This window comes from Ranitomeya imitator, chromosome 5 (genome assembly GCF_032444005.1).
Source record: "Ranitomeya imitator isolate aRanImi1 chromosome 5, aRanImi1.pri, whole genome shotgun sequence".
Lineage (NCBI taxonomy): Eukaryota > Metazoa > Chordata > Amphibia > Anura > Dendrobatidae > Ranitomeya > Ranitomeya imitator.
Window position 1 is genome coordinate 565,595,183 of NC_091286.1, and position 15,820 is coordinate 565,611,002.

At 41.7% G+C, this 15,820-nt stretch overlaps 1 protein-coding gene across 1 annotated transcript in view; it reads right to left on the reverse strand.

The window, feature by feature from the left end:
* Positions 1-15,820, reverse strand: part of CROCC2 (ciliary rootlet coiled-coil, rootletin family member 2) — a 186,488-nt gene that overhangs the window by 61,188 nt on the left and 109,480 nt on the right. The window contains exons 13-18 of the mRNA XM_069726780.1: positions 13,721-13,903; positions 12,367-12,511; positions 9,405-9,551; positions 5,032-5,262; positions 1,462-1,655; positions 1,254-1,381 (exon numbers count right to left, since the gene is read on the reverse strand). Of these exons, the coding sequence (XP_069582881.1) occupies positions 1,254-1,381; positions 1,462-1,655; positions 5,032-5,262; positions 9,405-9,551; positions 12,367-12,511; positions 13,721-13,903 (1,028 nt within the window). The remainder of the gene's footprint in view (positions 1-1,253; positions 1,382-1,461; positions 1,656-5,031; positions 5,263-9,404; positions 9,552-12,366; positions 12,512-13,720; positions 13,904-15,820) is intronic.

Here is a 15,820-nt window from a genome sequence, read left to right on the forward strand (position 1 = left end):
CATCAGCAAAATTTTGGAAACATAATCTTTTTTTTTAGGATGTTAGAAGGGTTAATGGGTGATTTCTCATTTTTCCAACAAAATTTACAAAACCATTTTTTTTGGGGACCACTTCACATTTAAAGTGAGTTTGGAGGGTCAATATAACAGAAAATACCCTAAACACCCCAATAACCCAAATCCCAACCCAAACCGTAATCCCAACCCTAACCACAACCCTAACCCTAGCCCCAATACTAACCCTAGCCTCAACCCAAACCCTAGCCTCAACCCTAACCCTAGCCTCAACCCTAGCCCCAACCCTAACCCTAGCCAAACCCTAGCTCTAGACCCAACCCTAAACCTAGCCTCAAACCTAACCCTAGCCCCAACCATATCCCTAACCCTAGCCCAACCCCAACCCTAACCCTAATGGAAAAAGAGAAATAAATACATTTTTTTTAATTTTATTAGTTTTACCTAACTAAAGGGGTGATAAAGGGGGTTTGATTTACGTTTTTTTAAATTTTGATCACTGTGATAGGCTTTATCACAGTGATCAAAATAAACCAATAGGAAAAATTTCCTATTGTTGCTGGCTGCCAGATCTCGGCAGGCGCACTGCGCATGGATCATGCCATTTTCTTACCAGAAGACGACGCTGATGGCCAGGGGACAGGATCGGGGCATGCAGGAGGGTCCAGGGACACCTGAGGTACCGGGGGGGGGGGGGGGCGGCTTGGGGGGACCCTATTTCTCTCTCCTCTGATGTGCTAGATCATATCGGAGGAGAGAGAAATTAAATGGGAAATCTGACTTTTTTTTTCTTTGCGTTCGCCGTTATCCTGTGAATAACGGTGATCGCAACACTGGGGTCGGTAAAAACTGACGTGAATCATGTTCTCTGGGTTCTCGGTTACCCCCGGTAGAAGTGCACAGTTCAGGAGACAGTAGAGCACAGTGTGTACACTGAGCCAATTAAGGATTAAGTAGAAAGTATAGGCTTAGTAACCTATACTTCTATTTTAATCCATACCCCGCTCTGTCTCCGGAGCTGCACACTTCTTGGGGGTCTATTGAGGAATTGGTGGGGGTCTTAGGATACTTGACCGCCACCGACCTGCAAGCAATTAAAATGCAACAATATGAAAATCAGGCAGAAAGTTTAGTTACTCTATAAACTATATGAAAATAAGAATATAGTCTAAGCCGTAGTTGTGCCCATGTAACAGTCATTACTGGGGTATTCAGAAAGGTCAGGCGGTGATTTATACCTTGAAGGTTTTGTTTAGCAAGCATTAGCGTGTGCATCTCTCCTTCGAGTTGTTCTTTGCGATCCTCCAGTTGTGCCGCTCTCCGCTGTGTATCGTACAAGGTGCTCTCTAGAGATTCCTTTTGTCCCCTAAGCGACCAGGAGAAGAAAATATAAAGAACAGAGAAAAAGTAGAAAGAGGTAATGACCAACAGCAAAAATAGTCTTACCGCAACTCAGCAACTTCATCTTCTTGTTCCTGCCTTTCCGCCTCCAGGGCGGCTACCTGAACGCCAAACTCTGCATTTTGATTGGTCAGCTCCTCAATGTGCTGCCCAGCACGCTGCAAGGCTGAAGCCTGTATGTCCAACTCCCTTCGATTTTCTTGCAATTCATCCTGAAGTGTTTGCACGACTGTATTGGCCTTATGGATAGCGGAATGACAAAGCAAAAAGAAAATAGGAATGCAAACATAAAGCTGCGTGCACAAATTACACTTTTCTCTTCGTGATGAGAGTGCAACTATGATGCTCCACTAAAAACTAATGGCACACACTAGAACATTTTATCCTGATTTTTTTGTCTGGCCCACTTTTGGAGTTTTGTCTGAAATGATCAATGTTTTGCTTTTTGCTTTATTGTCTTTTGTGTTTTTTTTTATTTTAAGACAAATTAAATGAAGATAATACCAAATAATTCGTGTTTGCAATCATTTTCAGGAAGAAACTGAGTATTATCTGACAGAATTGCAGGGGTGTCAATATTATTGGCCACAACTATATATATATATATATATATATATATATATATATACATACATATACATATATATATATATATATGTATATGTATATGTATGTATATATATATACACAAAACGATGATAGAGACAAAAGCAAAGTGAAACATTGCGTTACAGAGTTGTCACTTGACAATCGATACATAGAAGAATTCAAAGTCCTAAAATACCAAGGCAACATCCGTAATGTAAGCGGAATTCCTCAAAGCAGTTATTAGTTTCGTCAAAGTTTTTCAATTTATGTAGAGGTAGAGAAAAAAAGAACAGAAAAGAAAGAGAATATCATTAGGAGGAAAAAGAGACAAAAAGAGAGTGGTGGACGGGAAGGGGGAATAAAACAGGGAACCAAGGAAGCAAATAAGATCATTCAATCATGACCCTAAGGGCAATCAAGTCTGAGAGTCAGAGAGACTTCCGTATTCAGAGACTGCTGGAACTCCATCCAATAGAACCAAGTTTTATAGAAGGCCTCATATCTACTGTAAGGAGAAGCACCTTATATCGCTGTTTAATGGGAAGAGTGATGCCCAAAGCGGCTTCCCACTGTGTTACAAATCTGGGGGAGATTGGATTGATGGTTGTCAAGCAGGAAGTCTAGAGATGAAAGTGGCGAATCAAATGCGGAAGGGTGTTGTGAGCCAGATACTATGTATATACAGTATGGAATCACCGGCCTTGGAGGATGTTCATTCAGTTGTTTAGTTTTGTAGCAAAAAGCAGATCACAGACATGGCACAAAACTAAAGTCATTTCAAATGGTAACTTTCTGCCTTTAAGAAATACTAAAAGAAATAAAAGAACAAAAAATGCGGTAGTCAGTAATGGTTACTTTTTTAAACAAGCATAGGGGAAAATTATGGATTCACTCAATTCTGAGGGAAGAAATTATGGAATCATGAAAAATAAACAAACAAAGAAACACTCCAAAACATCACTAGTATTTTGTTTCTCCACCTCTGGCTTTTATAACAGCTTGCAGTCTCTGAGGCATGGACTTACTGAGTGTCACACTGTACTCTTCATCCATCTGGCTCCAACTTTCTCTGATTGCTGTTGCCAGATCAGCTTTGCAGGTTGGAGCCTTGTCATGGACCATTTTCTTCAACTTCCACTAAAGATTTTCAATTGGATTGAGATCCGGACTATTTGCCGGCCATGACATTGACCTTATGTGTCTTTTTTCAAGGAATGTTTTCACAGTTTTTGCTCTATGGCAGGATGCATTATCATCTTGAAAAATGATTTCATCATCCCCAAACATCCTTTCAATTGATGGGATAAGAAAAGTGTCCAAAATATCAACAAAAACTTGTGCATTTATTGAAGATGTAATGATAGCCATCTCCCCAGTGCCATGCAGCCCCATGTCATCAATGACTGTAGAAATTTGCATGTTCTCTTCAGGAAGTCATCTTTATAAATCTCATTGGAACGGCACCAAACAAAAGTTGCAGCATCATCACCTTCCCCAATGCAGATTCGCGATTCATCACTGAATATGACTTTCATCCAGTCATCCACAGTCCACGATTGCTTTTCCTTAGCCCATTGTAACCTTGTTTTTTTCTGTTTAGGTGTTAATGATGGCTTTCATTTAGCTTTCCTATATATAAATCCCATTTCCTTTAGGCGGTTTCTTACAGTTCGGTCACAGACGTCGACTCCAGTTTTCACCCATTCGTTCCTCATTTGTTTTGCTGTGCATTTCCTGTTTTGGAGACATATTGCTTTAAGTTTCTGGTCTTGACGCTTTGATGTTTTCCTTGGTCTACCAGTATGTTTGCCTTTAACAACCTTCCCATGTTGTTTGTATTTGGTCCAGATTTTAGACACAGCTGACTGTGAACAACCAACATCTTTTGCAACATTGTGAGATGATTTACCCTCTTTTAAGAGTTTGATAATCCTCTCCTTTGTTTCAATGGACATCTCTCCTGTTGGAGCCATGATTCATGTCAGTCCACTTGGTGCAACAGCTCTCCAAGGTGTGATCACTCCTTTTTAGATGCAGACTAACGAGTAGATCTAATTTGATGCAGGTGTTAGTTTTGGGAATGAAAATGTACAGGGTGATACCATAATTCATTTTTTTCCCTCATAATGGAATGATTCCATAATTTTTACCCTACGCTTGGTCAAAAAAAGTAACCATTACTGACTGCTACATTTTTTGTTCTTGATTTCTTTTAGTGTTTCTTAAAGCCAGAAAGTTGCCATTTGAAATTACTTTAGTTTTGTGCCATGTCTGTGATCTGCTTTTTTTCTACAAAATTAAACAACTGAATAAACATCCTCCAAGGCCGTTGACTCCATAATTTTTGCCAGGGGTTGTATATCAAACACCAAAATAATGTTTGCAATGAGTTTTTATGTGTTCCCGCTATTTAGCACTATTAAAGATCTTGAGATATAGCCTTTGAATGTTCAGAGTGATTGATTGGTTGATACTGCGGATTGAAGCACTAGTCACAATTCATAATATATCACCATGTTGTAACTATATTAGGCTAGTTTCACACTAGCGTTTTGAGGAGCTGCGGAGGGTTGCGGACTTCCTCCGTGAAGCCCCGCCCTCGGTCGCTAGATTCGCCTACTTCTGCATGCGGCCGGCATGCGGCCTGCGTACTTATCTTTAACATTAGGTACGCAGGTCGTGCCGCTGTATGCGGATGCTAACGCATGCGTCGTTTTGACGATGCGGGGAAAAAAAATTGCTACAAGCTGCTTTCTACGCTGGTCGCCGCATCGTCAAAACGACGCATGCGGAAGCATCCGCATACAGCGGCACGACCTGTGTACCTAATGTTAAAGATAGGTCTGCTGGCCGCATGCCGGCCGCATGCAGAAGTAGGCGGAGCTAGCGACGGAAGTGCGGCCGAGGACGGGGCTTCACGGAGGAAGTCCGCAGCCCTCTGCAACGCTAATGTGAAACCGGCCTTAGAGAAACGACAAAAGTTCATTTGCAATGGCTATGCTCCAGTAGCAACGAGTCCACCTTTACCTGTGCGAGCTGTTCTTTCAGTTTAGCTCTCTCTCTGTGCACAATAAGCAGCTGCTCCTCAGTCCTTTGCTGCTTCTCGTCTGTTTCCCGATACCTCCGCTCCAGTCCGGCTCTTTCTGTCTGGAGCTGAGACACCTGGAGCTCCAGTGCTTCCCGCTGCTCCCTCAATGCCGCGCAGCTAGCCTCGCTCACTCGCCTGTCCTCCTGTAGCGAGCTGCGCTCAGCCTCCAGCTGTATCAGGAGGTAGAATGGGAGCACAATAAATCCTTCTTGTTCCACATATTTCCAACATTCTAACATGTTGTGGTGAAACCTCTTTGCATCAACCACCCAACATTGTACTGAGTAGTGGTCTTCTATGAAATGGTCTTCTCAAAGAAAATAACCAGTATGCATAAAGTAAGAGGGAAGTGAAATAAGATAAGGGAGTGGTCGTGTGAAAGAAGTGTCTTTTGAGATGTCTGCTGAGAATTGTGTGAGTGCTACTTCAACCTGTTAGGGCTAGTTCACACAACTATATTTACGGTCCGAGTGCTGACCATCGTGAAAACTGACGTCACACGGACAGTATTTGGCTGAAAGTTATTCTATTTGGCTATTCAGATGTCCGTCCGCAGCATGTACATTTTTCTTTCATATTTCGCATGGCACTCATCCATTCAAGTGTATGGGTGTGCAAAATAAAAAAAGGATCCCGTGCAGAACCATCCAAATGGCATTTGATTTTTATGGATACATTACAATTCTCTACACAGAAAACTGTATTTGGTCTTGCAAATTTTAGATTAGAAGACACAAAAGAGAATAGTAAAACCAAAAACACTCAGTTTGAAAAAATGTTGCAGTAATCCGCAAGTGCTAGTAAAAGATGTAAAAAACAGGGTATTTGGTTGATACGTTTTTTGCAAAAAATGTATACTAAGCTGCTCTACCAATCTTCACGGTATACCCTTATCAGAGCAGTCCTAACTAATGTATGCAATCCCTATCTGATGTATTTAAAAACCTGATCATCTGTATATAACCTGTGTGAACAGGGTTCAGAGAGGAAAAATCCATGTGTGCATACAGGGTAGAACAGCTTTTGTGCAGATAGCCCAAGAGGAGTGGTGGAACTCCCCAGTCTTGTAGACACAAGAGAACAATTATGGAAACAGGAACACATGGGCTACTTGCACAGTGAACAAGTCTGTATGATCATGTTCACACACCACCAAGAAACCTGAAGACACAAAAGAGAATAGTAAAACCAAAAACACTCAGTTTGAAAAAATGTTGCAGTAATCCGCAAGTGCTAGTAAAAGATGTAAAAAACAGGGTATTTGGTTGATACGTTTTTTGCAAAAAATGTATACTAAGCTGCTCTACCAATCTTCACGGTATACCCATATCAGAGCAGTCCTAACTAATGTACGTAATGTGTATGTAAATTTTAGATTAGATGATATACAGATGACCATACTTATGAAAAATCATCTTTTTTGTCTGGATTTTTATATATATTTTTTTTATATAAGCCTTAAAGAAATGTGTGCTAGTAGTATATACCTACACTGACTATTTGATTGTCTAAATCGAATGCATTATACCTTCAGATAACGAGCATTATATTCAATGAGGAAGATTTCCACTAACCTTGTCTTTCAGGCAAAAAGACACATTGGACTACAGGTTTAAATAACCAAAACTTCCCACTTAACATATAGAGCCCTAATCCTTCATACCAATTATGTCTTTGATAGTAAAGACACGTGTTCTCATGCCCTCCTGGGCATGACTGATATTCAGAATCAAGCTCACTAGGCCATTCTGGGCATGACTGACATCCAGAATCTAGTTAAGTAAATAGGGCAGCACACTGCAGCGCCAAAACATGCAAACTTGAAAACACGGAATTTGAACTGCATTACTGCACTAGAAATATGAAAAATGAGAGCTTTTAGCGCATAAAAATGGCCATATTTATGTGTACCTCGTAGCCACTTTACGGCATCTCTCTTATACGAGGTCCTACGCTTGACCTACCTCGCTGAGAATAAACGTCTCCATCTGAATGGGTACATGTGAAACCTCTTCTTGGACTCAAATTCTCTCTCTCTGTGGAGGGGTATTGGACCTACTATAATTAAAACACCTGTGGCTAGGAGGCGGAGTGCACGATCAGAAGGCTAAAGAATACATTTCAAAAACCTGACCTGCACATCCAATGGATGTGCAGGTCAGGTTTTTGAAATGACATCCAGAATCTGACCCACTACCCCTCCTGAGCATGACTGACATCCAGAATCAAGCTCAGTAGGCCATTCTGGGCATGACTGACATCCAGAATTGGGCTCACTTGGACCCTTCTGGACATGACTGACATCCAGAATCAAGCTCACTAGGCCATTCTGTGCATGACTGACATCCAGAATCTGGCTCATTACCCCTCCTGGGCATGACTGACATCCAGAATCAAGCTCACTAGGCCATTCTGTGCATGACTGACATCCAGAATCTGGCTCACTACCCCTCCTGGGCATGACTGACATCCAGAATCAAGCTCACTAGGCCATTCTGTGCATGACTGACATCCAGAATCTGGCTCACTACCCCTCCTGGGCATGACTGACATCCAGAATCAAGCTCACTAGGCCATTCTGTTCATGACTGACATCCAGAATCTGGCTCACTACCCCTCCTGGGCATGACTGACATCCAGAATCAGACTCAATAGGCCATTCTGGTCATGACTGACATCAAGAATTGGGCTCACTAGGCCCTTCTGGACATGACTGACATCCAGAATCAGGCTCACTACCCCTCCTGGGCATGACTGACATTCAGAATCAAGCTCACTAGGCCATTCTGGGCATGCACAGTGCAACAGAAAAGCCAGGAAGAGTCCACCTGGCTTCATGGCACATGCCCAGACAGGAAGGAAGAGTTTCACATGTAAGAGATTTCCTGTAACAAACAGATAACGTGGAAAGTAGGAAGATGTCAAGTAAACCAAGGAGGCAGGATTGCTCCATGTTAAAGGAGATGCCTGCCATGCAAGTCAGGTTAATTTACTAATGCTGAGGATGGCAATAAAAAGCTGTTTTTGAGCACACATGAACACTTGTCTGGGCTACCAAGGATGTCATTGGGATGAAGGATTTGGGCTCTAGGTTGTAATGGGGGTGATGTGTGAGGCTTACAGGACCTAGCAGGTTACCTTTAACTTCTTCTATACTCACCTTAGGCACCGTTCCAGTGGTGACAGCGCTCGACTTCCCGCGGCTCACAAGCGGTTGTTATGACATGTGAGCCCTGAGCCCAATCAGCGCTGGGGTCCCTGTCCCCAATTTTGGATGTATAAGTAATCAAGAGGAAGTGAGCGGCCAGCAAATCTGATATTGTTTCTTGGATTTATTTATGGTGTTCACAATGATAGATAAGTAATGACACCGTGATTATGGACCCAGAGATACCAAATTTATGTCTTGTTTAGGGATGTATGCTGTTTTCAGATTAAATAATTTTTTTTTATTGGGAAAACTGGGATTTTGGAGGGTGATTATTTCTTCCTTTTTTAACACTTAAAAACCTTTTTAGTCTCCCAAGAGGACTTGAATATACGATCCTATGATTACATGATAGGTAGATATGGGTGGATCGCTTTAGCATGAGTTTAAGGCTGGGGTCACAAGGCCGTTTTCTCTCCAACAGATAAAATCAGTCCTGTTGTGCTAATCACACTCTGAGCAGTCTTTGATCAGAGTGTGATCAGAGTGGGGTCTAATTTACCTGGAGGTGGAGAGAAGAAAAAAAGTTTGTCATCTGAGTGTGGTCTGATTTTCCTCGTGGACCCATAGACATGAATGGGCGACTGACATCTGATTCTTGGAGGCAAATCGCGCATTCTATGTTTTTTTTTTCCTCGGACCACTGTGTCGGAGGAAAATATCGGACAAGTGCACAGCCCCATAGAATAACATGGGGACGAGTGTTAGCACTCAAAACTACAGATAGCACTCGTCCAATTAAAACCACCATGTGCATGAGCCCTAATTGTGATTGGTTAATTCTGAGCATAACCACGTCCCCACTTATAAGAGGGTGCTCATACTTACTAACTGCATTAATTTAGCTTTATTTTTATTTTCCACCTCAAATTAATTTCAGCTTGTTTCTCAATTGATTTGTACACATTATGGGTTATATTAAATGTTCTGAAATGATTCTTCTTCATATGCTTTTTACATGATGAAAATTTGGCATTTCAGCAGGGGGTGTGTAGACTTTTCCATACTCACCGTGGATGATAAAGCAATACAATCGCATAAAATATCTTAGAAACGACATAGTGATTGTAAGTTTAAAGCAAATAATTTAAGAGCAAGAAATACCTGTAAAATCAGCCGATTCAGGGCCACTTTATCTTGTGCTAAACCTTCGTTCAATGCACCCATTTTGGCCAACGAGTCGTTTAGAGCCGCCCGTTCACTGCGCATCTGGTTCATTGCCAGCTCTAGTTCTGCTCTGCTAGACTCAGCCTGGCATGGAAATCCATGTTAAAAACACACAATTAACACCAGAGACACTGTGTACTGTGCTTAGATCAATATTTTGCAGCTCATGCAGAGTTACTGGACCAAGAATGATAGTCTATGTGGTTGGCCTGCTGATCACGCTTCTTGGATTAACACTTAATAACAGATTCGCTAGCATTAATACCAAGCCTTTTTTATTCACGTTGCCCTATTAATTAGGGATACTTTAATGGGAACACTATGGTCCCGATTCATTAAGACTGCTGTTTTGTTTTAAAGGGGTTGTCCACTATGAGGACAACCCCTTCTTGATCTAAATGCTTGGGGTCAATAAAATAAAAAAGCCTATACTCGCCTCAGATAGTGACACCGTTCCAGCAGTGTCGGTACTCGCAACTGACACGAAAGCCCCGCACCAAATCAGAGCGGACGTTACTGTCTCCACCTTTGAACATCAAGAGGAAGTGAGAGAGCAGTCGCAGGCCTGACTTCCCCTTGATATTCGATTTGTCTGAAGGTCGGGCCAGCAATGCCAATGCTCACGCAGGCTCACGTGTCATAACAACAGCACGAGAGCCCTGGGAACACAAGTGCCGTCACCGCTGTGACAGCGCCAGCACCGGAGGCGAGTGAAGATGTTTTTATTTTTACGGGGCTAAACATGGTGAATAAGATCGGGTTGTCCTAGTAGTAGACAACCCCTTTAAATAGTAAGCATGTCCTCAGGAGTGTTACTCTAGTCAGGGAACGCCGACACTTTTAATTAATTTGTTGGGTGGGTATTGCCACGCTTCATTACACCGCGACTCTTCCCCAGCTGTGCCCATTTTGTTGGATCTGTCCGAAACTGACGTGAAAATGACAAAATTCACAAGATGTTAGATATATCTACATTTATAATACTTTATTGTACTCTGTTCTGTCCTTACGCTTTTGTACCAGGGTACCAAATGTCATCTATAAAGCAGCTGTCCTCATATGAGGCATAGGAACCACTGGAGCGCCTTCACAAACCAGCTTAGGTATGACTGTATTCTCAACACCATCTATTGTTACACACCATATTTATGTCCCCGTTGACTTTTTCTGCATATAGTTACAAAAATAATATCTGTCTATATACAGTCATGGTCAAAAGTATTGACACCCCTGCAATTCTGTCAGATAATACTCAGTTTCTTCCTGAAAATGATTGCAATCACAAATTCTATGGTATTATTATCTTCATTTAATTTGTCTTAAATGAAAAAACACAAAAGAGAATGAAGCAAAAAGCAAAACATTGATCATTTCACACAAAATTCCAAAAATTGGCCAAACAAAACTATTGGCACCCTCAGCCTAATACTTGGTTGCACAACCTTTAGCCAAAATAACTGCGACCAACCGCTTCCGGTAACCATCAATGAGTTTCTTACAATGCTCTGCTGGAATTTTAGACCATTCTTCTTTGGCAAACTGCTCCAGGTCCCTGATATTTGAAGGGTGCCTTCTCAAAACTGCCATTTTTAGATCTCTCCACAGGTGTTCTATGGGATTCAGGTCTGGACTCATTGCTGGCCATCTTAGAAGTCTCCAGTGCTTTCTCTCAAACCATTTTCTAGTGCTTTTTGAAGTGTGTTTTGGGTCATTGTCCTGCTGGAAGACCCATGACCTCCGAGGGAGACCCAGCTTTCTCACACTGGGCCCTACATTATGCTGCAAAATGTGTTGGTAGTCTTCAGACTTCATAATGCAATGCACACGGTCAAGCAGTCCAGTGCCAGAGGCAGCAAAGCAACCCCAAAACATCAGGGAACCTCCACCATGTTTGGCTGTAGGGACTGTGTTCTTTTCTTTGAATGCCTCTTTTTTCTCCTGTAAACTCTATGTTGATGCCTCTGCCCAAAAAGCTCTACTTTTGTCTCATCTGACCAGAGAACATTCTTCCAAAACATTTTAGGCTTTTTCAGGTAAGTTTTGGCAAACTCCAGCCTGGCTTTTTTATGTCTCGGGGTAAGAAGTGGGGTTTTCCTGGGTCTCCTACCATACAGTCCCTTTTCATTCAGATGCCGACGGATAGTACGGGTTGACACTGTTGTACCCTCGGACTGCAGGGCAGCTTGAACTTGTTTGGATGTTAGTCGAGGTTCTTTATCCAACATCCGCACAATCTTGCGTTGAAATCTCTTGTTAATTTTTCTTTTCCGTCCACATCTAGGGAGGTTAGCCACATTGCCATTGTCTTTAAACTTCTTGATGACACTGTGCACGGTAGACACAGGAACATTCAGGTCTTTGGAGATGGATTTGTAGCCTTGACATTGCTCATGCTTCCTCACAATTTTGTTTCTCATGTCCCCAGATAGTTCTTTGGTCTTCTTTCTTTTCTCCATGCTCAATGTGGTACACACAAGGACACAGGACAGAGGTTGAGTCAACTTTATTCCATGTCAACTGGCTGCAAGTGTGATTTAGTTATTGCCAACACCTGTTAGGTGCCACAGGTAAGTTACAGGTGCTGTTAATTACACAAATTAGAGAAGCATCACATGATTTTTCGAACAGTGCCAATACTTTTGTCCACTCCCTTTATGTTTGGTGTGGAATTATATCCAATTTGGCTTTAGGACAATTCTTTTTGTGTTTTTTCATTTAAGACAAATTAAATGAAGATAATAATACCAAATAATTTGTGTTTGCAATCATTTTGAGGAAGAAACTGAGTATTATCTGACAGAATTGCAGGGGTGTCAATACTTTTGACCATGACTGTAGTATAAGTGACATTACATGACAGATAACTTTAAAAACATGTCCTTTTTCTATCAACAAGTACCTTTCTGAGAGCACTGGATACAGCATCTTTCTCGCCTTGCAGAACGTCTCTTTCAAGTACCATCTGACTAAAGCTCTCTCTGACAGTAACTAGGTCTTTCTTCAGCAGTGAGACTTTTTCTTCCAACTTTTCCTGAGTCCTTTGCCTATATTGGAATACAGAATTAAGTATTAGGTGGTCTCTTGAGCCACAGTAGTGCTAATCTGTTTATTGCAATCACTACTGAAAAGATATTGGCAAGTATGCACTGTTATCTCTACATTTAGATATAGAGATAAAAGTGCCTTTGAATAAGCACACTCATACGGAAATTGAGCAGTGATAACAAAACTGATCACTCTAAATAACACGGGTGGAGGCTGGGAGCTTGTGATTTTGCAGGGCTGATAATAGCTGTTGGTCAGGAGCCGAGATGGAGGGTGAAGTGAGCAGCAATGAAAAACTGCATAGAAATAAATGGTCGGGAAAGATGTTGCTGGGAAGTCAAGAGTTAGTTGATCAGATGCCATCCTGGAATATAGCTATTTTACATACTCGCCATGTTCTAGTGGTCGGTCCCCATGTTAACGAGCAATAAACAATGAAAGATAAACGTTCACTTAGCAGGAGAATAACAGCAGATAGTGAAAGCAAGTCACTTTTCAATTTGCTTATTTTAATGCTGTCTAACAAACCACACCAATTGAAGAACATGAGAATAACTCTTTAACTAATCTGAGTTAGCAGAGAGAAGGGTCTCCAGTTCATGGTAGTTTTCCCTGTTGTAGAAGCTGTTTGCTTTTTTGGATTTATTTATGTCAACCCCTGTTCTACTTATAAATATGTTACATGATGCTTTCTTCTCTAAACTAATGGGAAAAAGGCCAAAAAACTCTCCAAACCCAAAGCATGCAGCATATAAAAAAAGAGAAAACCACTGAACCCAAAAAGACCACAAATCGAGCTGCATTGTATGATATGTAAAGTGTTTAATATTTCAAGTAAGACCTGGCTTAAAAAAAAAGTATTAAAACATGCAGATAGACATAAACCAAAAACAAAATAAAATATCAGAGGAATGCCGAGTGTGACTCCAGTGTTATAGCTCAGGTTCCAGGTCATGTTAAACTGAGAAAACTACAACAAAACAGCACATGATACTTGCCACAATTTTGAGCAACATTTACAATACTGACAATAAACATTCAGAAAATGACAAACTGCAACCGCAAAATCCATAAGTGATCCTGATAGCCCACATGACGCTCCACATATTCTACTTCATCATAGTAATGTTAGTGCCGCGCGATGAATAATGATGTTATTCTTAGAATCTAATACTGAAGGAGAAGAAGACGCTGCTTCCTTTTCTTACCCTCTCTCCAGCTCCTTCTGGTTGCGATCTCGCTCCCGGTTCAGTTCTTCCTTTTGCTCTTCCAGGATCTCCCTCTGCCGCAGTAATTCGGTATTCACGGCCTTGAGCCTTTCTATCTCCATCAGGGATGCCTCGGCCCTCTGTTTTGCTGTCTCTAATGACTCTTCTATGGCCTCCTTCTCTCTGAAGAACGCATATAATGAATGTTTCTCATATTTAACATCTACTTTCACATTTTACAAAAGTGTACAATGTATGAAATAAAAACACAAAAATAAAGGTGCCTTGAAAATAAGGTAATGCAGGTGACCGCGTCAAATAGACCTAGCAGCTTATCTCTCCAGCGAGGAGACGATCTGTCGATGGACTATTGGGAAACACCCACATACATTAGATGGTCATCCAACCTCAACTTTTATCTCATGTGTATGGAGGCCACAGGACTGATTAAAACCCCGGCACTATTACAGCAATAGGCCTCACTTTTCTGATGTGTTAAGCCGAGAGTCTCCAGGAAGGGAATGGCTAATGCTGGGGGCACTAATACTTTTTGCTTAGTGTCTGTCTCCTATTGTCAGCAGCCTATACTCATGGTCCAGGCTGACATGACACAGAACAAGCAGCGTAGTCCGCGGGTGGGTCATCCTATACCTCGGTTAATGATTGCCTGTGAATACGGCACATCTCCAATAAAATATACACCTTTTCTATAAAACTCAGTAATGTGATATTTCCCTGCTAGAATGTCATATCACTCACAGTCCGTCACCATACCTTCATCATATATCAGGACACACAAGCAGATGTGTCACCAAACTCTCATGAAACAGACAAGCACACTTCCCTGTACATTACAGTTGTTTTCGGTATGACAGAATCATTTTGGTGGTGTTAACCTTAAAGATTTCACGTTGTGCCATATGTATATACAGTATGTGTTCTGCTGTACAATAAGGTGCACTTACAATGAAACAATGTAGCGAGATAACCATTCCTTCCTTCAGGGACGGCTGAATGGAGTCTCACAATATAGTAGAAACGCAGACACCGAGTCTGTCTCTACAGCCGCTAGAATTCTATCTATCAATCTGTGAGCATCATGTATCAGCTCTGGCACCCGGTACTAGACCCCATCCAATATCACTGTAAGCTTACACAATGGATGAGACGAGCTCATCATTCCGTGGGCTCTTCCCATAGTTCTCCTCTCATCCTCCTACTGACAATGTAAACTATTCCAAATCTATCCCAAAAGTCCGTTTTGTTCAATACCAAGCCACACTGTTTCACAATAAGCTCTCACAGCATTGGTTTATATCCAGCAGGCAGACTAAATCCCATATTCCTAGCTTGTGGTCTACTAGGTAACGTGTCTCCTTGTGGAGAGCGACACACCATAGCAATTCTACAAGTCCATATCAACCCTTTAAAAGGCCTTGCCACATGACTTGGGCTAAGAAGCCAAATCAGAAACGCAATTTGTAGATAGGTGTTTCGGGGTGTTTGCCTCTAATTAGTGCAAAGCAGGAGAACTAGTTTGGCTGGGTGAGAGGCTTCTGACAAGGAGTGTCAGGGATAGAGTTTCTCCTTGTTGAGTGTATTAAGTCAATGTAAGGAGACTTATAGGCCATGCAATGCTCCCCTGGGAAAATAAATATGAAAATATCCTCTTCAGGGAGGAAGAGGACTAGAACTTTATTACCACCTAATGGTAAGTGTCCCTATGTCAACTTCAAGCTCTCCACGAGGAGAAATCATGCTCTAATTAAGTAAAAAAGGCTTCTTCCAAAGGGAACATCAGACATACAAAAATCATGAACTCAAACCAATGTGTCACGGAGATGCCACAATAGAATAGGGCCAGAAGATTGTGGCATATGGTTACACACACATCTGTGCTGGTTAGGCCTGCTTCACCTTCCTTATAGCAGTTCAGCTTTTCCTTGCTCTGTTTTTGCAAGGGTTAAACAGTACTGTTTGTCTCCTGAAGCTCTCTGTCCCGAGTTGGCTCAGCTGTGCTGAGTTAATCACTTCACTCTAGTTTAAATACTCTCCTCTTAGCTTCAGGTGTTGCCACTTGCCAGTGATAGCTTGCAACTA